Source organism: Bubalus kerabau, chromosome 8, assembly GCF_029407905.1.
Source record: "Bubalus kerabau isolate K-KA32 ecotype Philippines breed swamp buffalo chromosome 8, PCC_UOA_SB_1v2, whole genome shotgun sequence".
Classification (NCBI taxonomy): Eukaryota; Metazoa; Chordata; class Mammalia; order Artiodactyla; family Bovidae; genus Bubalus; species Bubalus kerabau.
In genome coordinates, this window is record NC_073631.1 from 41,456,058 (window position 1) to 41,480,983 (window position 24,926).

A 24,926-nucleotide genomic window follows, 5' to 3' on the forward strand; every position below is an offset into this window, starting at 1 on the left:
ATTTGAGAAAAAATATTTCCTACTGCAGCAATTTATTTTCGTATTTTAAGGAATTTGAACAGTATAATTAAAAGAATGATTCTTGGTCTAAAATTCTCTGACTCAGGACTGAATATCTGTAGTCTCCCCATAGTATAAATTCTTTCAAATAGAATTGCTGGATTAATGACTGCATTTTGATAGATAGCTTTTGCCGAACTCTCCTCTGCACTAATTTTGTACTCCCATGGCAGATCCTTTGAATTTTTTTCTTGTGATAGACATTCAAATAAAAATTGTGGCCACAAGAATAATGATTGCACTCGAGTCTTTATAAATACACAACAACAAATGCAGCTCTCTTGTTACACATCCTCATCAAGTTTTATAAACTTTGCTTATTTATTAAGTGCACAATGCCATTTCTTTCATTCTGAGTAAATCACTTCAGGTGTGTATTCTGCAAAAGCTTTATGTACTTTTCTCATTTGCATATGAACAGCTTTTGTGGAAATCATTTTGCAGTGTCTTATCTGAAAAAGAATTTTCGAACATATAATCTACTATTTTAAAACAGATCACCATCATGATAACATTTCAGAGTTTGACTTTTTCCCCCAATACATAAAAGTATAATTCTTTATCAGTGTATCAGAGCCTAATACTTAGTAGTTGTTAGATAATAAAACTGAGTAAGACTCTGAACACAAAGAAAAATTCATTAAAAATAATTAGATCTCAGTTGTTGCTTAATGTGAATTAAAGAACCAAGGAAACTGAAGAGACAGACTTCATTAATCCCCAATCTATTCTAAGTATCTGGAATATAAATAAACATGATTATTTTGTTGAGTAAAATATAACTGTATAATTCATGAATGTTTAAAAAAAAGATAGAGGATGTCCCTCTTTTTCTGTGCTATTTTGTGTAGTACCATAAATATTCATGGATAGTGAGTATCAGTTTAGGTTATCTATGTGAATATAAATTTTCATATAACTGGTCACTCAGTGTTCATTGGATCATGCTTTTGAATTTGAATTCACTAGTATCTCAGATGTGCTATGGATCTGACCCAACTCATGAATATTTACACACACAACTGATCTTTCTGAAGATAATCACATCCATAAAGATGGGAAACTCATTAGTTTCCAATAATGAGAAATGCATTAGGATGCTGGTCCCAGAACAATTTTCAGTATGCTTGTTTTCATTTTTTGGGTGAATGATAAAACCTTAAAATATAAATACATATGCTGTATGTCTTTCTTGAAAGAAGCTCTTTGTTCTTTTATCTTCAAAACATCTTGCATATGTTTTAACCATGATTGTATTTGTTTCTTTTACTTACTGTGGTCACAGAAATGAATGGAAAAAAGTTAAGCAGACATTATCCCAAGCTAATGTCCATTATTTAGGCTTGGACATATATTCTCAAATGCAAGATTTCCCAATCTGCTAATCTGCTGGGGGCATGGTGCATATTTTACGTATATTAAGACCCTCCAAGAAAGATGAGATTATCTCCTATGTCATCTTTTTTGTGTAAAGGGAAAATAATATTCTAAGCCGATTAAACTTTTATCATGTTAGACATAGGATGCTATGATCATGGAGAGCCATAATTATAAACTATATTTAGCCCATGTTATATCCTACATTATAATTGTTCCTCTTTCATTATAATGACTGGCATATGTTTGTGATACCCATGCAGGATCAGTTAGTTAATATAAGTAGGTGTCAAAATCAATGACCTGTCCCTTGTTAGCACCACACTCTAATTGTTAGTTGAACTAACCAGAAAAAAGAAAATTATTGTTCATAAAGCTAGTGATAAGGTATCAGCTACATCTTACTTCTATTATTGATGTTGTCAAGCCTCTAAATGAGTTTTTCTTTATCAACATGTATGCATTTTTGTTGTTACAGAAATACAGTTAATAAGCTATTCTCAATGACAGACATCTATTTTTTTTTTTTACCTCAAGTAACAGATCAAACCATGTTAGTATATCACAGAGAATCATCAGTAGTTGAGGAAAGTAGTCATCAAACTGTGTCCTGAGGTGCCCTGTAGGTTTCTTTAGAACTGCCTCAATTGGAGGAATGCTTCCCACCACCTCTCAGCCAGCAGAGCTTGACTATTGCCTGTTTTAAATTTTGTGTATCACAGTGGTTCTCAGCAGAAAGTAATTTTGCTCCCCAGGGCTTATGTGATGATATCTAAAGACAGTTTTGCATACCACAACTGGGAACATGGTACTGACATCTAGGGTGTAGAGGCCAGAGATGCTTGTAAACATCTACAAAGCACAAAACAACCCCCACTACAAAAAAGTCACCCAGCCCCTAAATGTCAATAGGGCCACCATCATATAAACATTTCTTTGAAGAAATGATTCCATGTCTAAACTTTCTGATTACCACCAGATCAGAGTGCTTTTATAGATAAAGCAATAAAATATATATAACATTACTGTGCACATATATGAAAACAGGCTCAGTTACTAATTACAAATTTGAATTGACTGATTTTTCCATTCTTTCACTTTTGGTAGCAACAATTGTATTAAACGAACTCAACTGGACAAGTGCCTTAGATGAAGTTTTCAAGAAAAATCGAGAAGAAGATCCTTCATTATTGTGGCAGGTGTTTGGCAGTGCCACAGGCCTGGCCCGATATTATCCAGGTAAGTACTTAGTGGTTCAATAGGTATCAAGTAAAACTGTAAATACTAGACTTAGTTTTTCTTGACAACACTCTGTTACCTTCTCCTATTTGGTAAAAGATGGTTATCACATGGCTTTTGTAAGAAAAGACACTTCTCCTTACATGACTCTTTAACTACCTAAATCACTTTAAGTCAAAATACCTGAGAAGTAGCTGGAACCATTGTCATGTGAAATCAGGCTGGGCTGCCATTGAGACTGTAAGCAGGTATCTGTGGACCTGGAACAGGAGGTTGTCATGAATCCTAAAACAGTTCTAAGAATCCAAGTGCATAACATGGACCACGTTGTGAATCACATTAGAGACCTGAATAGAAATTTTAGAAACTAATTGAAAGATCTCTTTCCAGATTTTAAGTCTGTGTGTTTATATGAAAGGCATTGATGCTTTTCTTTAATCAGTGAATGTGAATTTGTTAAAATGAGAAGATGAATACATTTTACATATTAACATGAATAAATCCTTGTGTAATGTCCTTTATTCTTATATAAAAGTTTAAGAGGAAATAAATTTATAATGAAAATGAAAGATTAATCACTAGTACATACTGAGAACCTATTGAAAAGACTTTAAGTGAAATGTCTGTTGGTATTTTTAACTTTTCCACCTTTCCAAGCAAGCTGACAAACACAAATGTGTTTTCTTTCTCAAAGTGTGACTGAGTTATGGGATACATACTAGGTCATTAGGCTTTAAAAAACACAGTGTATATGAGAGTTTATTTAGACTTGCATTTTTTTTAACATTTAACATTAGAGTTGTTAACAATAAAAAGTCACAACAGTGAAAAGGGGGTGAAATAGAAATTAGATAATGTATGTCTTTGTGAATAAAGTATGTGGGCATCATCAAACTAAATAGCTCTAAAATTAGGTAAAGATATATAACTTCTTGCAATTAGTGCCAGATAGTAAGATCATTGACAATTACTTTTTGCAGAAATCCAGTAGGCTAGGAAAGGCGTACTGGTATTTCATTGTTGAAAAAGATTCATGCACTACCAAAATGTAAACATTAATATCAGATGTTGGGGAGATATCACATAGCTTGTTATAATAGATGAATTTTCTACTTGGAAATGCTGTTTAGTATAATACAAAACTTCTTCTAAAATACTGTTACATTACTAGTATGTTCAATATCATATATCAGGAATTTGAAAACTTTCATATGTAATATAAAGAAAAAGGTATTTATAGCTCATGTACATAGTAAACCCAATATAATAAACCTTAATATTATGGCAGGTCTTATAAAAGTACATTTATAATTATAATTAGTATGCAATAACACTAATACATGAATATAATTATTTATATTTATCAGTAACTTACAGCATTATGTAGCTTTAAAATGTATTAACTCAATACAAAATTCCATTTATGAGCAGCTGAGAATAGGAGGAAAAAGATAAGTAAGAGAAAATATGATAACAATGAGAAACCTAGAGCCCAGAACTACAGGGAAGTTGATAATGGTGCGAAAGAAAGAACACACATCATTATAAGAGAGAAATAGGAAGGAGAATGGAAGGAAAGATTGTATAAGAAAGGGAGAGAGAACACTGGGGTCAAGAGGTAGGAGGAAAGATAGATCCTATTATGTATGTTTTTCCAAGATGAGTCTTTTTACAAGTAGTTAACTTTAGAGCATACTAATAAATCACCAATAAATTTTCTTTTAAATGCTAATTGAGGGATTATGGCTTTAATTTTTTTTTTTTAATCCTAATCATATACTTCCTAACATGTTGACATTTGTCCACTTTTACCTTGGAAAAACTCCATAAAGATTTAGTTTAGTTGAATCCAAATGGTCCCCCCAGAACATTAGTTGTGGAAGCAACCCTGGGCTTTCCTGTAACTCCATGTTTTTTAAGATTGGACTCAACAAATCATCTCAGAGTCTCATAATGGCTCTCTTGATTGCTATGGAATACACTCAATGAAATTTCATTGAGCTTATTTAGTGAGTATGTTGCTGAGGTGCTCTTTTATTAAAAAAAAAAAATTTGACATATGAAAAGCTGTACATAGTTAACGTATGTAACCGGATGAATTTGGAGATAAGTGTACGTTGGTGATACCATCACCACAATCAGCGTCATCAAACTATTTATCATCTGGAAAAGTTTCCTCCTACTCTCTTATTTATTAGTATATTTTGTGTTATAAAAACACTTAATATAAGATCTAGCCTGTATGGAGGGAGGAATAAGCAGCCAAGATGACTATTCTCTTGTTCTGTGTCCATATCCACTCATCTAGTCCCTGCTTCAGCTACAATCTGTTCACCTCACTGACCTTCACTCTTAATAATAGGTAGAACCTAATTAATAAATGCCTACATACTTGTTCCCAGCCCCAGCTTGTGATTATTCTGAGCTTTATATCAGCTTTATATACCTGATAGCTTATCAAAGAGCAGTGAGGGGTATGCTTTCTGCTGCCTTCACTGGTAACCTATGAGCTAAGCTGAGATGAGTGTCAATTCTCCCTATAACTGGAAACTTCCTCTCCTTCCTTCCCTCATTCCCTCCCCACGCTCCACTTCCAGCTAAGAGTGGGCTATATTTCTGCCCACCCGCAGCCACACATGGTGGAGTATTGCTTCAGGACCTTGCTTCAGACCCATAAGATCCCCCAGTCCTTTAAACCTTTGATGTCTCTGTCACTATCTCCAGGCTCTTTAGCCTTAAAGCTGCAGGCCTATGGAACACAGCCCAATATACCCTCTTAACAAAATTTTAAGTGTACAATACTGTATTGTTACCTTCTGGTTCTGTGCTAAACAGAAGATCTCTAGGGCTTACTGGTTTTGTATAACTGAAACTTTGTACTCTTTAACTGATATTTCCCCACTTTGTACTTTCCTCTGGCAACCACCATTCTACTTTCCTTCTATAAGTTTGATTATTTTAGATTCCTCGTGTAAGTGATATTATATTGTCAGGGGCAAGTGTAGTTTCCTCGGTTCTGTCTCACTGCAGCAAAAATTTGAAATGACGGACCCAGTGTTACCTCTCTGTTACAGCTCAGTTTTATTTGGCAAGCAGAGGAAAATACATACCCGAGGCATGAGGGTGGTTGACCCAAAAGAAGAGAGGGCTCAATCTTGGCTCCTCTTTTTACATGGTTTTTCTCCTCCCCGTGAGCCTGCCCTATGTAAATTGGGCTAGCCAGGCTGTTTGTTTCACCTGAGGTTCTCAGTCTGGTCCTGGGATTTTCTTTTGTTCCATTTTTGCAGGCTTTTCCTTTCTTTTTCTTTTAGACACCACCATTTTGGACTCCTTTTTCCTATTCTAACTACCTACCCATATAGTACTTGTCCTTCTGTGCCTGCTTATTTTGTTTAGCGTAATATCCCTCAGGTTCATTGATATTGTCACAAATGGCATGATTTTTGTCTTTTTTAAGGCTAAGTGAGTTGCTCTTCATGATAATAATGTTCTAATAGAATCAAATGTCTTTAACAAAGACACTAAGACATATAATCTAAAAGTGGACCTCTATATTTCTGTGTATGCTAAGGCATGCTTTCAACACATTTTACATGTCTTTCAGGTTTAAAGAGTTTTTAAAATGAAGGATTTTAAAAAATTTCTCAGTAAGCCATACTTTCCTCTCTGATTTTAGTCTTTCCATTTTGATACTGAACAAAATAATGTAGAACAGCTCATCCCTGATTACTGTCTGTTAAAACGAAGGTCAAAATAGCCTTTAATTATTGTTAATTATCTTTTGAGTTGAAATAGAATAGATATTACCTAATTGGGTTTTACATGGTAAGATTTGGACCTCAGGCTAGGATCTCCCTACTATAACTGTGAGAAACTAGATGGGTCTTCTAAGTTTTCTGAGCCTTAGTTATCAAATCTAAAAATAGATATGGGCACTAACGTTTCAATTTTAGAGTTCCCTGATGGCCTAGTGGTTAGGACACTGAGCCACTGGATAGCCCAGGTTTGATCCCTGGTTGGGAAACTGAAATCTTGGAGCTTTCCAGGTGGCTCTGTGATAAAGAACCCGCCTTCTTTGAAGGCAGAGATTGAACACAGGTTCAGTCCCTGGGTTGGGGAGATCCCCTGGAGAAGGAAATGGCACCCCACTCCAGTAATTTTGCCTGGGAAATCCCATGGATAGAGGAACCTGGTGGGCTACAGCTCATGGGGTCATGAAAGTCAGACATGAATTGGTGACTAAAGAACAACAACAACAACAACAACAAATGTTTCAATTTATCCCCTGAGAGTTGTGATCTATGAGATAATATAATGAAAAGTACTTGCAGTTACTCCACATGGTGGAGTTGGTCAGGAGATGTAGGTTTTAACCTATGACCTTAGTTAAGTCACTTCTCAAGAATGCCCAGTTAAATTTCAGTTTCAGATAACAAAGGACTTTTCAGTGTAAGTATATGACGTTTGAGAAATATTTATTCTTAAAAAGTATTTAGTATTTACTCTAAAAAAATATTTTTTAATTAAAATTGATATTTAATTGGATGTCCTTAATTTTCTTTTCCTAAATTTATTAATCCTGTCTCTCTGGCACTGAGTTTATGAGAAAATATGAGAAATAAACTTTCCTATTACCTCATGGCATTGTGAGGATCCAAGAATCTATTTCATGTATTAATATAAATGCAGAATTTGTGTTTTTTCTTCTTTTTTTAATTCTACAAGCTACCTTTAAAGCCTTTTTGCCATATTATTGTAAATGAGTTTGTAGAAACTAGAGTCCTCTAACTCACAATATAGGGTCTAAAATAAAATGTATTCTTGTGAAATATTAAGATGCTGCTTAAAGCAGAGCTAATAGTGTGAGTGGGTTAACCAGGTATATAATCTGATAGCCAGTGTTTAAGTCTCACTGCCATATCTTGATATCATGGTACCCTTGGGGAAATATTCAGACTTGAATTGTTAAACAAAAAGGATAAAGTAGAATTAAGAGGAGAAAAAAGTTAAGTGCTTCTTATTTGCTAAGACATTTAGGAAAAAGCCGGTGATGATTAGCCACTCTGCTTATTTCCATTTTTCAGGTTATTTAAACTGCATGGAGGCACTGCTGCCTCCATACACGGAGGGCTCCAGAGCTGACATAATGTAAGGGCACCTCTGTAGAGCCAATTCTGGATAGCAGTTTGATATGACTGGGGATGGATTTGGCCTCTAACATCTGTCCTTAGATTGAATATCAGTAATTTGTCTGTTTTCTAATTTTGGTTGATATGTATGGAAATACGGTATAAAAATGGTTGTTGTATGTCTTTTTCTTCTTTTTTCCCCTTTTCGCCTTCTTTTCCTCTTCCTTCTCCACCTTTCCTTTTTCTCCTCTCTCCTCTCCAACTTAGCAGATAGTTAGGCTGTGTGATAATAGAAGGAGGATCATTGTATTGAGAGGAGTTCTTGATTTCATATTAAAACTTTCATGGCTAAGTCATATCTTTGAACCTGTTTCTTAACCAGTAACTTGGGATGATTGAAGAAGGTGATTTCCAAGGCAGGCACTACCTTTATTTACTTATGCATTTAGACCTCATTTGCTACACCACAGTCCTTGTTTTGTAGGGTAAACTAGAGGTACTTGCCCTAGTCATACAGCATGTCATGGCAGAGTTGAAGCTGGAACCCATATCTGATGACATCTTGCTGACTATGTGCTGACTGGACAATCAGTTTAATTTATGAGTGCTTTCTCAATTCCTGGGTTTGGAAGATCCCCTGGAGAAGGGAAAGACTGCCACTCCAATATTATGGCCTGAAGAATTCCATGGTCTATAGTCCATGGGGTTGCAAAGAAGCAGACATGACTTAGCGACTTTCACTTCACTTCCTTTAGAAGCCCTTAACTGATTTATATAAATTAACCTGACTGTTATTAAAACTCCTCTCAAGAGCTATCAACTGTTTGAATTTTTATGCATCATAAAAACTATAGGTATAGACAACACATTTCATCCATTAGTGTCTCTTGAAATTGTACCAATTACTGCAATAATTGGGACTGTAATTAGAAGTTACTGGCTTGTTAGAATGCCAATATAGACAGCACTTATTCTTTTTAGGTAATTAGTTGCACTTATAAAAAAAGGAAAAAACTTAAATATCAAACTTCATGTTACATTTTTGGTTAATCATTTAATTAAATGTCTTATTAAACATTTGTTCTTTCTTCATCCTCTTTCATTTATTTGTTTCAAAAACACGGGTTTACAGAACAGGAACCTAGTATATGTTGAATTAGTATTAAATATTCCTTATGGAGACACTTCCTTGTTCTTGGATCTGCTAGGATTTTGCTAAAATACAATGTAAAGGAACCCATGTGCAGAGTATATAGAGGGACATATTTTTGCCATGTGTATAGCCAGTTATTCTTAAGCTGCTTGACTCTTTTTGAAAAATACCTTTAAAATGTTTTAAACAGCAAATAACAGATAACGACAGAGCAGTCCAAAGAATACTTTTTTAGTTATTTATAAAGGGAGCATTTGCTAGATTTCTGGTTAATTTGAAGAAAACATGATAGCAATGGAGCCTCAGCATTTTGAGGTATTTATAAAAGAATAACTGCTTTCAATGATCAGTTTTCTTAAAAAAAAAAAAAAAAGCCTGATTTTTTTTTTTACTTTGATATTTGTGAATGGATATGAAATTTAACTGTAAATATGTTTAATTATATTTGTTGAATGCTGTATGAATACACTTTAAGTTGAAATGATTACCTTATTGCTTTTTTATAATAATAATGATTAGAGTCCAAGCATCAGTTAGGAATAAAACTAGCTACCAGTTACAGGAAATCCAAAACAATGGTGATTTCAACACTATAGAGGTTTATTTCTTACTCAGTCAAAGAATATCAGTTACAGAGACCAGGGCTGATAAGGAAGCCTCACATACAAGGGTTTACACTCCTGTCTTATTTCTCTGACGTTCTCTGAGTATATATTCTGCAGTGTCCACCATTGTTAACTTGTGTTTTTTTCTTAAGGAACAAAGAATAGTATTCCCTTTTTAAGGCACTTTCTGGAAATCACACAAAACCTTTCCTCTTATGCAACATTGGCCAGAGTTTAGTGGTCTCATGGTCATAGTTTACCTTTGGTTTATATTGTTAATTATACAATTTGCTTTTCTGTATACCATTGATCAGTTGTATTACTTGCAAAATCATCATATATATATATATATAAATGCACACACATATACAGAAAATAATATATTTTTAAATTCTCACATGATCCAAATTTATAGAGGTAATTCTGTAACCTTATTTTTGTTTCCTTTTATATGACCCCATCTCTTACCTGAGTCTGTCTTATTTTTCACATATAAGGGTGGAAGAGTCGTTAACTTCACAGTCAACTATGGGTCCAGTCATTTCACAAATGAGAGCAGTTAAGTAAGATCCTGATATGAAAATGGGATGTGCTCATAATTTGATGGAGGATAAAATTGTATGTAAAAGTCTGCATCTGTCTGTGTCTGTGCTAAGTTGCTTTAGTTGTGTCCGGCTCTTTGCGACCCCATGGACTGTAGCCCACCAGGCTCCTCAGTCCAGGGGATTCTCCAGGCAAGAATACTGGAGTGGGTTGCCATTTCCTCCTCCAGGGGATCTTCCAGACCCAGGAAAAATTAAACTTCCTCTCTTAGGTCTCCTGCATGGGCAGGCAGGTTCTTTACCACTATTACCAGCTGGAAGCCCTAAATATGTGCATGCTGCTGCTGCTAAGTCTCTTCAATCGTGTCCGACTCTGTGCGACCCCATAGACGGCAGCCCACCAGGCTCCCCTGTCCCTGGGATTCTCCAGGCAAGAACACTGGAGTGGGTTGCCATTTCCTTCTCCAATGCATGAAAGTGAAAAGTGAAAGTGAAGTCGCTCAGTTGTGCCCGACTCTTCGCGACCCCATGGACTGTAGCCCACCAGGCTCCTTCATCAATGGGATTTTCCAGGCAAGAGTACTGGAGTGGGGTGCCATCGCCTTCTCCAAAATATGTGCATAAGTATTGTTAAAAATCTTTAGCTCTTTTTAAGTTCTAAAGTAGCTCATTTTTATTCCCTTTTCTTTGATACATTGCTAAATTTGCTATCCATTTTTAGATACATAGAACCATCTTTGATGTGCCGCTCTTGTTGTGTTCAGTATATTTTATTAAGAAAAATTTAAAACACTTTTGTCAAAATTTAGAAAACTTTTTAAGCACTTCTCTCAGATACACCAAATATAAAATTTGTAAGAAATACATCCTTTAGCCGCATTTTCTAAAAAGATTATTGAGTTATAAAAATGATAATCTTGTTCCTATAGAATCACAATTTACTTTTGTATCACTATTATCACCTAACTGGATTTATTTGCTTAAAAAAGTAGAAACTTTTTTCTCTGTCAGAGTTCAATTTTTCTCTGTCTAGCATACATGTGAAATTATTTTCCAGTAAAATTCTCTTCATGTTTTACTTAATAGAACTTGTTGTGTGCAAGTTTATTTTTGCACTAGAGCTAATAATAACATATGGACCATCTAAATGATTAAGTCTTTGTGTACCATTTACTTTATTGAATATTTCATTTAATCTCACAGCTTGTCGTTGTTATCTGCTACTTCTGCTGACAAATAGTCCTTGTTAAATGGAAATGTTTTACATGGGCTGTCTGATATATGCAGAATTACCAGCAATTTGCTTTGTAACATGTGCTTTAATTTTTAAAACTTATGATTTATCCTTGGCTGTAATACCTTATATCTGTATGAATTTCCAATATTTATTTACCTAAATTAGAAAAGTGTTCTGGACATATGACCATACAGACGTCAAAGGCACTCTCAGACCAATACAATACTATCATTGAACATCAAGTCTAATTTCTTAGAAACAATATTAAAATCTAAAAAGAATTTGATTAAATATGTCAATATACTCAAGTGTAAATTGGAAGGAGGAAAACATAAACTAGCAAAACTGCTGTTTCTGAAGGAACTGAGGTTCCTAAGGATTCAGGTACCAATAGGAGAGAATTTTGCTCTGAAGAAGCTCATAGGTAGATGAGACAGGAAATGTCTTAAACACATTAACATGCAATGCAAAGAGACATCTAGTACATTTATTAAAAAGTTACCTGGAGTTAACTTAGATTATTACTTCTCTAGTAAAATGCAGCTGTCTGGGATTGTTTACTTAATGACATCTGTCTCACTTAATGTGGCTTCAGGCCATCCCAAGAATCTAACCTAATCTACATTTTGAGTTTTACAGTGGCACCCCACTCCAGTACTCTTGCCTGGAAAATCCCATGGACGGAGGAGCCTGGTAGGCTGCAGTCCATGGGGTTGCTAAGAGTCGGACACGACTGAGCGACTTCACTTTCACTTTTCACTCTCATGCATTGGAGAAGGCAATGGCAACCCACTCCAGTGTTCTTGCCTGGAGAATCCCAGGGATGGGGGAGCCTGGTGGGCTGCCATCTATGGGGTCGCAGAGAGTCGGACACGACTGAAGCGACTTAGCAGTAGCAGCAGCGGTACAGTTAAACCTTCTCCATGTACTCCAAATTGTTTTTCCCCCCTTTAGTATTTATTTGGTTTTATTTTCTCCAACCTGCCCCATTGTTCATATCCCTGTATGCTTTGATCCCAGAGCCCCATTTCTAGTCATATACAACTTATCCATAATTCCAAATAGAATACATTTGGCTTTCCCCAGAGCAGTCTGTCTTTGTTTTGCTCTATCAGAGAACTTTTTTTTTTAATCTAGATTACAACAGCTATCAAATTTTATCCTTCTTCAGAATTTATTTGCATATGCCCTTTTAAAAAAAGCATGGGGATGTAAGTAATTGCAGGTAAACTCTGTGTGTGTGTGTGTGACAGAGAGAAAGAGAAAGCGATCCAAGCAATAGAATGACAGTTGGCTTTTACAGGCATTTTTTAGTATGAGAAAACTTACTTTTTTTGTCTTTCCATGAGACTGAAAATATGAAGTCTTTTTGAATTTTAAAAATGCATTTTAACTTGTTAATTGAACATGCAATTAGATGTCATTCAAAATGGTGTTTTTACCAGAGAATCAGCCCTCAGTTCATCATTTTGTACTTTATTACTTCCTAGCAGAAATGAAAAACTCATACTCTTATTTTTAAGCATATTTACTAGAAAATGGCTCAACAGTGTGCATACTTTGTCAAGAATATTTCAGTATTCTGAGTTAACATATAGGTAAACACTTCAAATCAATGGTTTGATCACTGACATAGCACACCCCAAATGTCTTGTAAAGTAGAAATGCCATCAGGTAGATTTAGTCAAAGATACACCCACAGTTCCTTTTTTATCAGGATAAAAAAACAAGTGATCATTATCACCATTAATGATGGCCTTCAGAAATGAGATGCCCACATTGTAGGCTTTCATTTCTACTTCTTTCTCCTGCCATTCCAAAATTTTATTAGAAAGCAAAAAGGACTTTAGCAAATTTCACTTTTTGCAAGGTTTGTAGAAACTCTGATTTTCTTTTACGCAGCGTTCATTGAACCTCATTATGAAACTGATTATTCTAGGGAATTGCAATGTATGGTTATTATCTTTTTTTTTTACTATTTGACCTTCCTTCTTTCTGAGCCTATATAAATAATGTACCATATAAGTACCACAATGGGATTTTACAATCAACTAATTAGTATCACAGAAGAAAGTACATTATTTAATTTTAACAAAATGTAAACATCTTAAAATAACTAACGGTTATTTCCCTCTGGTAAATATCTCTGCAGACTTCTATGGGAACAATATTAATACTTTTAAATAGAAGCCATCTAAAGTTATAAAACATGTTACAATTTAATGTCTGACTCCTATTGTAAATTATGACCCTTTTTTCTGTCTTTAAAGAAATAAATTTTATGGAACATATTAATAAATGTCACAGTTCATTTCAATTAGTAGTTATACCAAAACCAGAAATCCTAGGTGAATTTACTCTGTAAAGAATTCAGAAATTTAATTTTTTTAATTAATTTAGTTTATAATTTAAGGATAATTGCTTTACAGAATTTTGTTGTTTTCTGTTAAACATCAACATGAATCAGCCATAGGGGGCATATGTACACCTATGGCAGAAGTCTAATTTAAATGTGACTTTCAAATTCCTGTTTTTTTAACCATTTTCAAATACACTGGTTGATCACTTTCAACTCATGGTGATCACTTTTATTGTCAGTGGTAACCAATCCCAGTTCTCCTCTCACGAAAATATTTGTATCAGTCTGAATCAGAAAAGAGATAATACAACATTTTAAACAGGGCTAGTTAATTTTTTAATAAAGAATTATTAACTTTGGCAGGGATTAAAGAGGAATTAGCTAGAAGTAGGGATAAGTCTAAATAACACAGGAATTCCAGATACAATATTGTATAACTACCACCCATAGGGCAGAACTAGGTAACCAAAGGAAGAGACTTTGGTCCCCAAGTGCCCCTGGATTGAGATGCAGATCCTTTTACAGAGAACATGGTTCTGGCCCACCAAATGGCAGAGAAGGTACTGCAGTATCACAGAGTTTGCTGGAAGTTCACCCTCGGAGTTGCAGGTGTCTCATCAGAGGCTCTCCACAAAAAATACCCGAGGGTACTGTTGGAGAGCCAGACAGTGCTCCATAAGCCTTGTTCTGGAGAAGCTGTGCATGAGCTCTGGAGGATATGTACTGCCAGAGCCACACCAGGAAAGCTGCACTTACTGCCAGAGCCTTGGAGCAAACAAACCAGACCAGGATTTAGAAACCCTTTCTCACAATGTCTGTTTTCATCATCTGCTGAGAAAGCTTAAATTGTCCTTGTTAGGTAAAAGAAAAATACTTAAGGGACCAAGAGACATTTTCCTAACACAAGATAAAAGAGTGAATTTGGAGTTAAGAGGGAATAAATGTACAACCAGCCCAGGATTTTACTGAAAGAAGAATGAGATAAATTTGAAGTTATTACAAAGACCCAGACTTGAGGAATTATGTAATAGTTGAATGTGAACTGAAATGTCTGCCTGTGTGCTTGTTGCTGAATTCTAGTACTACCACAAACAGAAAAAAAAAAAAAGTCATAATTTATCTCACTAACTCTAAGTTTCTGCAGATGTTAATGGGAATAATTAAATTTGCCATTTCAGTTGCATACTATATCAGTACATATTGTTGGGGCAGTGCTATATTTAAACTTAGCTGTTTCTTATAAATGTGATTAGTTATTTTAAATGAATAAATCATTTTCTGATGTAGGTGCTAATAAGAAGGCCATTTCACAGTCAAGGAGAGGCTCAGTAATATATATTTTTGACAAATCCTAATTGGCCAAATTATCTTAGTCAGCTAATAAACATGATTCTCAGAAAAGTTCTACATAATTTTCATCATTTCTCAATAAAGGGCAAAATACATTGAGAGACGTACATCATATGAAATATTATTGGGAATTTTCCCAAGAGTTACATGTCTAAGTGTGTTCAAGGAGAAGAGGACTTCAACATAAAATTATCATCCAATTCATAAGCACTTATTGTTCTCCATTGGGTCAAAGGGGTGTGTGTGTACGTGTAAAGCTTTGTAAAGTATTTTAATTAAAGTAAGTTTAGAGTTAATTGGAATAGTATAAAATAATTACATTTTAAAAACAGTTAAACATACTTTTTTTCAATTTACTGCAAAATGATAAAGACTCTGAAGCATCTTCTGTTAGTTATAGAAGATTCTTGAATCTGTACTTGAATTATTTCACATCATTCAAATAAATATCAGGAAAAGTTTTCTTCAGTGCAGTTATGTTAATTATAATTTAGTTTTTAAGTTATAATTTTAAATTATCAAATATGCCACTCTAATGGCAGAAAGTGAAGAGGGACTAAAGAGCCTCTTGATGACAGTGGAAAAGATGGCTTTAAAACTCAACATTCAAAAAACAAAGATCATGACATCCAGTCCCGTCACTTCATGGCAAATATATGGGGAAAAAGTGAAAACAGTGACAGATTTTACTTTCTTGGGCTGAAAAATCACTGTGCAAAGTGACCTTTTGAAATTAAAAACCACTTGCTCCTTAGAAGGAAAGCTATGCCAGACTTATACAGCGTATTAAAAAGCAAAGACATCACTTTACCAACAAAAGTCCATATAGTCCATAGTCATAGCTATGGTTTTTCTAGTAGTTATGTATGGATGAGAGAGTTGGACCATGAAAGATGAGCTCTGAAGAATTGGTACTTTGGAACTGTGGTGCTGGGAAAGATTCTTGAGAATCCCTTGGACAGCAAGGAGATCAAACCAGTCAATCCTAAAGGAAATAATCCCTGAATATTCATTGGAAGGACTGGTGCTAAAGCTCCAATACTTTGGCCATCACATGTGAAGAACTGACTCATTGGAAAAGACACAGATGCTGGGAAAGACTGAGGGCAGGAGAAGGGGGCAACAGAGGATGAGATGGCATCATCGACTCAGTGGACATGAGTTTAAGCAAACTCAAGGAGATAGTAAAGGACAGGGAAGTCTGGTGTGCTGCAGTCCATGGGGTCACAAAGAGTTGGACACAACTGAGTGACTGAACAAGAAAAAGTACTCAATCTGAAGTTCCAGTACTTTGGCTACCTGATTGGAAGAGCCAACTCATTATAGAAGACCCTGATGCTGGGAAAGGTTGAGGGCAGGAGAAGTGGGTGACAGATGAGATGGTTGGATAGCATCACTGACTCAATGGACATGAGTTTGAGAAACTCTGGGAGACAGTGAAGGACCGGGAAGCCTGGCATGCTGCAGTTCCTAGGGTTGCAAAGAGTTGGACATGACTTAATGACTGAACAAAACAACAAGGTTAAAAAATTATGCTGTTATAACAATCCAAGAAAAACAGTCTTTTTATAGACCAAGATAGTATAACATTGAATGAAAATAAAAGGATCAAATAATTTAAAGTACAGTTTTCATTAGTGGCAAATAAATTTTCTGTTAAATTTTTCTGTTAGTAGAGAGGAAAGAAAATGTATATTTTCTGGACACTTGGTGAAACATACTCATGGGCACCCTGAACATCCCTATGCCTACAGGTTATTTTTTAAATAATATGAAAAAAATTGACTTAAGCCACTTTCTTCTGTATTGCTATGTTGTTTTCCATTTAAAAATGAAAAAGATTAAAGGCATAAAACTCTGGTATCTCCAAGTTTAACATTGCTGTGGATAAGTGGAATGTGTCCTTAGTGCTTTGTAACTTTTAAAAATATTACTTTCCTAGATAACACCTAGTATTTTGGTTTTAATTCTCTATTTTAAATTTAACTTCTCTTGTTCTTTCTAATTCTTTTTGTCTCTCTTTTTTTAAAGCTTCTCCATGGGTTGATAACAGTAGAACTCCAAACAAGATTGACCTTTACGATGTACGCAGGAGACCATGGTAAGAATGTTTGGGTAATAATGAAAAGATGAAAAAGACAAAATAAGTTTTATTTCTTTTTCTTTCTTTTTTTCTGGTGTAAAAGTTGGAGGGACTCGTTCTATTATTAGTGTTTATATTGTCTGATTATTATAGAGCTCTTGTGTGTTTTTTTTTTCTTCTATACATTTGCATTTTCTATACACTTCTACTTTTAAAAATAAAGTTAAATGAAAATGATGAGTTCAGTGGGCACTGATAATGAATATTGTTGAACTGATTCATCAAATGCATTTGAAGTGGACTTCCTTTAAGTTTTTAGTTAGTGTCGTCTCTAAATCTCTTTTAGCTTTTAGGGATTTCTGTTGAAATACTCCCACTTCCTTGTAGTAGGGCTCTAACAAAGTGTCCAGATAGAGTAGAAGGTAGTTTGCCTCTGGCAGTGAATTAATGAGAACTAGCCCCAAGGAAAGAGCTACCCCTAGTTATAGACATATTGCTTAGGTTTCATTTTTCCAAAAAGAAAGTTTAATTGTTCCTTCTAAAGAAACTCATTATTCTAATATATAAGTAGAAGAATACCAAAAAAGTCATAATTACCCTTGTTGGGAAATAATTATTAAACTTATGTATTTAATTGATTTTTTAATGTATGTAATACATGGCTATATATTTTTTAATGAGTATGCATGTTATTATACAGTATACTGCTTTGTAAGCTACTATTTCATATCAATACCTTTGAGTACCTTTTCATAAGAAACACACTTAACATCATTTTAAAAGAATGGCTAAATGGTAAATTATTTTAAAAATCCTCTATTAATGGACATAGAGGTGATTTCTCACTTTTTGTTAGGATTCAGACAAATTCTAAGACATATAATGGTCAATTCAAAGAAATATAAAGCTTTTTAAATGCTCTGTTAAATGTCCTAGTAGCAATTTACATTAATACCAACCATGTATAATATTACCAGATGCTATTAATCCTCATATTATTCTTGTTAATATTTCTCCAAGTTAGTGGCTGTGGAGCCATAGGTTGCTGAATGGAGACAAACCCTCTGCCACCATGTGATTTAGGTTCAGGAACGATTTGTTTTGGCAGAAAATTAGAAATTAGGTCCCAACCAGAGGAGACAGATGAAATTCTGTCCTCTTATTTTCCCATGGAGATGCATGCCAGGACCATTTGTCAAAATGCTAGACATGAACTAGATTTGCCTTTCATTGAAATAACCCAGCAACCCTGCCATTTTAACCTTCTGACAGAGAAGCAAACTTGAATGCAAGCTAAAAATTCTTTTCCAAGACCATATAATCCTGAATAGTTACTAACTGTGCTGAATATTGTCTAAAAGCTAATTGGCAAGTTATCTGGCAAGCTTCTGAGAAGTTAGATTTGCAGTGGTGGACAAAGTAGAACATTGAGTTTAGGCTCAGGTCTTTTTGTTAGGCAGACCCCAACAAAGGCAGGCCCCTAGTTCCCATTAGTCTACAGCCAGGCACCATGAGCTTTTGGGATTATTCACCTTTAGTTAACTTTATGTCTACAGTGACTAAGCTATTCTCCTAGAGTTTCTTTTCATACACAGAGATTCTGAATCTATAGGAGTTGGGCTTAGTATGACAATCAACATTTTGAACTGACTCTCCAGGTGATTTTTAGATACTGTAAAGTTTGAAAACCACTACTTGAAACTCTTGGAAATAACATTTAATTATATATTGCTCTGTTTCTAATTACTTTATTGTCCCTTTGTATTTCCCTTATATTGATACTGCTTTTTCACTTTCCTAGACTACCTATTTATTTTTGTGGGAATTGTGTGTGTGTGTGTATTTAAATTAATGACATAATCTTATTATTTATTTTTATTATTATTCCTTAGAGTGAGTTTTGAAACTGTGATCAGCAAAATGGAATTTAGGATAACTTTTCTCCCCCTTAGGGAAATACTCTTCCAGAAGTTAATTTCTTGTACTCCTAGTATTAAAGCACACCTCTTATTCCTTTGTTATAAATACCTGTAAAACATACTTTAAATATTATACCTCTGATATCTCTATTATGTTAAATATTGTGTTTTTAAGTTGATGTTGCAGAATCATCAATTAAATAGTATCATCTACCTAGATAGGAAGGACATAGGGCCATGCTTGGAAAATGTCTCAGAGATCAGTAAATAGAAATTCAACAAATATCAGTGTTTGAGATTTTACAAGAGAAAAAAAAATACTCATATGAGTTTATTTGTTTCAGGTACATCCAAGGAGCTGCATCTCCTAAAGACATGCTTATTCTGGTTGATGTGTAAGTAGTTAAACATTACATTATTTTTTTATATACTGAGAATATAGGAAGAGTTTTCGGTAACAGTAATAGTTTGAGACTAGAAATAGGTGGGGAAGAAAAAAACCAAAGAATAATTATTATGACTTTGTCTATATGCAGACAAAGAAATCAAATTAAGACAGTAACAAAACAAACAAAAATTCTCTTGTTGAAAATGAGAGGAATCTTTGTCAGAATTGAAAATTATGACTTGGTTCTGAAGTCTAAGCTTTTTGAAAAATTATTAATTTGCTTCTAGTTTTTTTCTTGTTAAACAGTATTAAAGTACATGATTGCCAAAACCAATCATTTTCTGCTACCAAAAATGTAAAATTGTTTAGGTGGCACTTAGTCACTATTGATCCAAATATCTTTTAGGGATTGGTCACAGAACAGATTACTACTAGATATATTGCATGTCTATACTGGAACTTTCTCAAGAGAAATGATGAAATACAATAAAAAAATTATTAGTTTTTATATTGGTTATTTATTTGTCACATTATTTCAAGTTAGGTACATGTGTATAATCTTCCAATAAGATTGAGATTGAAATTTGAAACTGTAGAACATAGAGAAGACTATATCCTGCCATGAAGATTCAGTTTTTAAGAGCAATACTATAGAATTAAAAACATGAGGTATAAAAGCTTTTATTATTTTCCCTGAGAGAAAAAGATTACATCCTCATCTGTTTTTTACTTCCCTGGTGGTGCAAAAAGAATTTGCCTGCAGGAGACTTGAGTTCAATCCCTGCATCAGGAAGACCCCCTGGAGAAGGGAATGGCAACCCACTCCAATAGTCTTACCTGGAGAATTCCATGGACAGAGTATCCTGGCAGGTACAGTCTATGGAGTCACAGAGATTCGGACATGACTGAGCAACTGACACTTTCATCTGTTCTTTGCCACTGGAAGTAACAGAATTCCATGGTTTATAGGCAACTAAATTCATTTCACAGGATATTGTCAGCATTTGAAAATTTCTCCATTATAAAGAGTCGGACACGACTGAGCGACTGAACTGAACTGAACTAAGTTTAAAATCTTTTAATCTTGCCTGAGAAAGAGAAGATAAATGAAGTCAACAAATATAACTTAAATATTAAATTTCATTTCATTTGTTAAAATGAGTTTAAACTTCATCTTTTTAAGTTAAATTATTGTAGATTTTGTACATTTGCTAATCCTTGATAGTCTTGTGAAATATAAATCTAAATGGGAATGCAATATGTTGTAATCCTATTGGATATATGCTAATGTCCAGACATAATTTCTTATATTAAAATATTTAGAATGCGTAAGGTCTACTAAAGTTAAAAATAGATGTGCATGAGGTTGTAATGGCATTTTAAAAAATCATTTCAACAGAACTAAACTGAGAGTATCTTATATACAATGTGATGATATAGAGACAAAGATTATTAAGACACGGTTCCTCCTCTCAAAGATGATTCAAATGTATTAGTGAAATGAAACCATATTCACAAATAACTTAAAACAATTACAGAAAGTGCAAGATATAAAGTATGACACAGCACTGAAGGAATACATAGGTGAGAGAGCACATTTCAATTTGAAGTGTCAGGAAAGACTTCATTAAGGAGGTAAAATTAGAATTGAATCCTTATAGCTAAGATTTAACAAGGCAGGCATGGAAGGGAGAGAAGAGAGTGGAGTTTCAGGTGGGAAAATTGATAGAAGCAAAGGGGCACTGTTGAGAATATCTAAAGGGACTATATAGAAGGTGGAGGTAGGAGAGAGAGAAGACAATGAAACTTTCTGAATGCAAGGCTTTTAAGATTCTTGGATGTTTTATAGGGAACTATTTTGTACATAGGGCTTCCCTGGTGGCTCAGTGGTAAAAAATCTGCCTGCTATCAGGAGACACAGGTTCACTTTCTGGGTCGGGAAGAATCCCTGGAGAAGGAAAGGGCAACCCACTCCAGTAGTCTTGCCTGGGAAATCCCATGTACAGAGATCCTGATGGGCTACAGTCCATGGGGTTGCAGAGTTGCCAGATATGACTTAGTGACTAAACAGCAACATTTTATAAGTAACAGAAGTAGATGAAGATATGCTGCCAGAATTTTCACCTGTTAGCACGGGGCAGAGAAGGAACTAAGAAATGAATGGTTGTCACTCTGGCTCTGGATCTCGAGGTGGTAAACACATAAGCTAGAATGGAAAGAGGATGGAGAGAATACTGTAAAGTACAATGAATAAGAGAGGCTGTCTGAATGGGAAGGAGAGTTGAGAGGGAGAATGAAATTGAATGACTGAGATCTAGTGTGGTTGGTATCAAGGGGATATGTAGGAAAGAAAAATAAGTTTTGGAACTAATATGTCATTTTGGGCATTGAACCCATAGTCATTTAACAAACAGCTAGAAAAATAAAACTGGGGAAAACTTAGGAGCTACAAAAGTGAATACAAAAGATACAAAAGTGAAAGTTAATTGCCCAGTGGCAAGGAAAGATTGAGCGACTTCACTTTTACTTTTCATTTTCATGCATCGGAGAAGGAAATGGCAATCCGCTCCAGTGTTCTTGCCTGGAAAATCCCAGGGACGGTGGAGCTGGTGGGCTGCCGTCTATGGGGTCACACAGAGTCAGACACGACTGAAGCGACTTAGCAGCAGTAGCAGTAGGAAAGACTGAAGGCAAAAGGAGCAGGGGGCGGCAGAGGATGAGATGATTAGATAGCATCAGCAATTCAGTTGACATGAATTTGAGGAAACTCCAGGAAGATAGTGAAAGATAGGGAAGCCTGGCATGCTGTATTCCATGAGGTCACAAAGAGTTGGATATGACTTAGTAAATGAACAACAGCAACAAATTGCCTGGAGATGAGCCACACAAATTAGATGAGGTCATCCAGGATCATAAAATATATACAGACAAGATAAATGATGACTAAATCCCTGAGAATATCTACTTTAAGAATAAAACAAGGCATTGTGTTTACAAATCTATTATCAAATTCTTATGCTGCTACATAATAATTGTTTAATCAAGTCAAATAGTGGGCTCTTAGGGCAATGACTGCATTATATTAACCTCTGTAGCCCTCACTTCTAACTTGGCTAATAGAGCTGATATTCAGTATATATTTCTTGAAAAAGTGAATATGCCATGAGTATCTGTAGTTTCTTAAAATTATCACTTGAAATGTAATTTTCATCCTTGTAATTAGAAACAAATACATTCTGATGCTTGTAGCAAAGAAAGACAAAATTTCTTGTACTTTATTTCTACTTGCTATCAAAAGTAGGACTTTTTCTAGTACTGATATTTTAAAGACAAATTATGTTAATATTATATAGCATCAGTGAATAAGTTGCATTTCCTTAGGGTGTCTGATGTTGACTAAATGCATAGTCATTAACATGTGTGAATCTGTTTTTTGTTTTAAAATAGGAGTGGGAGTGTTAGTGGATTGACACTTAAACTGATCCGAACATCTGTCTCCGAAATGTTGGAAACCCTCTCGGATGACGATTTTGTGAATGTAGCTTCAGTAAGTATATGATGATTGCATTTTTGTTGAGTTAAATCTGCAATTTTTATCTCTCTCTGATTTTATGTGTCTGATTGTGTTTTGTCATAGATAGACTGAGATATTTCTGGTTCTATTACAAGACTGTCTTACTAAGCTGTTCTCTCTTGTTACTCATTCTCCTATACTTTCACACCAAGGTCCTATCTCAGTGTTTGTGCCCATGAGACAAATGATTAAAGCAATGAATATGAAGGGAAAACATTATATATATATTCTCCTTGACTCAGAGGAGCTTAAAAAGCTGACATGCACCCCTGTACTCGTTGATGACATTGTAACTCCTAATAACTATTGACTTTGCAGTATAATTGTATGACTCTTTTCTGTTCATTGTAATTCTCAACTTTCACACTGGACATATGTTCATAATGTAGTATGTTTTTAAAGTTTATTTTTTATTATTATTAACATGAGAACTAATAGATATTTGAATCTGCTTTCTTAAAAGTCTTATTTCCAGGAACCATTTTAGACCTTCCTCTCATAGGTAGAGAGATTTGATTTCTGAAGCAAATAAAGGAGGACAGAATGAATGTTACTGCATCTCATTTTAATTCATAGTATTTTGGCAGAAATTTCATGACTGTGCACTGGTTGATTTAATTTCATGTTTGAAGTGGTTATATTCATAGAGATGAAAGTAAAAGAAGATGTAATTGTGGTGAGGTCATTTTGTATTGAATGTAAGAGAATGGCTCTGCCTCTGAAACCATGTGGGAGGAAGTTAAAGCAGGTGGTTTACAGTCAGTTTACTCCCTTCATGGGAAGGGCACCCACTAGAAGATAAACGTAGTCAGAGGAACTGAGTTAATCTCGTCAACCAGAGCCTCAAGTAGCTAGATAAATTGTTTACTAAGGGGAAGGCAAATTACTTTGAAATGCTTTTAGCAGATTATCCCTAGCTAAGGATAACATAGGGCTTCCCTTGTGACTAAGCTGGTCAAGAATCTGCCTGCAATGCAGGAGACCTGAGTTCAATCCCTAGTTTGGGAAGATCCCCAGGAGAAGGGAAAGGCTACCCACCCAGTATTCTGGCCTGGGCAATTCCATGGACTGTACAGTCCATGGGGTTGCAAAGAGTCAGACGCAACTGAGAGACTTTCACACACAGTTCAGTTCAGTTCAGTCACTCAGTTGTGTCCGACTCCATGCGACCCCATGAATCGCAGCAGGCCAGGCCTCCCTGTCCATCACCAACTCCCGGAGTTCACCCAGACTCACGTCCATCAAGTCAGTGATGCCATCCAGCCATCTCATCCTCTATCGTCCCCTTCTCCTCCTGCCCCCAATCCCTCCCAGCATGAGAGTCTTTTCCAATGAGTCAACTCTTCACATGAGGTGGCCAAAGTACTGGAGTTTCAGCTTTAGCATCATTCCTTCCAAAGAAATCCCAGGGCTGATCTCCTTCAGAATGGACTGGTTAGATCTCCTTGCAGTCCAAGGGACTCTCAAGAGTCTTCTCCAACACCACAGTTCAAAAGCATCAATTCTTCAGTGCTCAGCTTTCTGCGTAGTCCAACTCTCACATCCATACATGACCACTGGAAAAACCATAGCCTTGACTAGACGAACCTTTGTTGGCAAAGTAATGTCTCTGCTTTTGAATATGCTATCTAGGTTGGTCATAACTTTCCTTCCAAGGAGTAAGCGTCTTTTAATTTCATGGCTGCAGTCACCATCTGCAGTGATTTTGGAGCCCAAAAAGATAAAGTCTGACCCTGTTTCCACTGTTTCCCCATCTATTTCCCATGAAGAGATGGGACCAGATGCCATGATCTTCGTTTTCTGAATGTTGAGCTTTAAGCCAACTTTTTCACTCTCCTCTTTCACTTTCATCAAGAGGCTTTTGAGTTCCTCTTCATTTTCTGCCATAAGGGTGGTGTCATCTGCATATCT

The 24,926-nt window shown here is 35.2% G+C and overlaps 1 protein-coding gene and 1 long non-coding RNA gene across 11 annotated transcripts in view; one reads left to right on the plus strand and one right to left on the minus strand.

Annotated features, from left to right (window-relative positions):
• CACNA2D1 (calcium voltage-gated channel auxiliary subunit alpha2delta 1) overlaps positions 1-24,926 on the plus strand; it is a 533,324-nt gene that overhangs the window by 382,058 nt on the left and 126,340 nt on the right. For all 10 annotated transcript variants that reach the window (XM_055590113.1, XM_055590111.1, XM_055590110.1 and 7 more), the window contains exons 7-10: positions 2,545-2,676; positions 17,083-17,152; positions 19,398-19,448; positions 22,889-22,988. In XM_055590113.1, the coding sequence (XP_055446088.1) occupies positions 2,545-2,676; positions 17,083-17,152; positions 19,398-19,448; positions 22,889-22,988 (353 nt within the window). The remainder of the gene's footprint in view (positions 1-2,544; positions 2,677-17,082; positions 17,153-19,397; positions 19,449-22,888; positions 22,989-24,926) is intronic.
• On the minus strand, positions 389-20,378 carry LOC129659059 (uncharacterized). Its single transcript, XR_008717772.1, has 3 exons — positions 20,279-20,378; positions 2,860-2,936; positions 389-512 (listed from the first exon to the last, which is right to left on the minus strand). It is a non-coding gene; the product is annotated as an uncharacterized LOC129659059 (long non-coding RNA).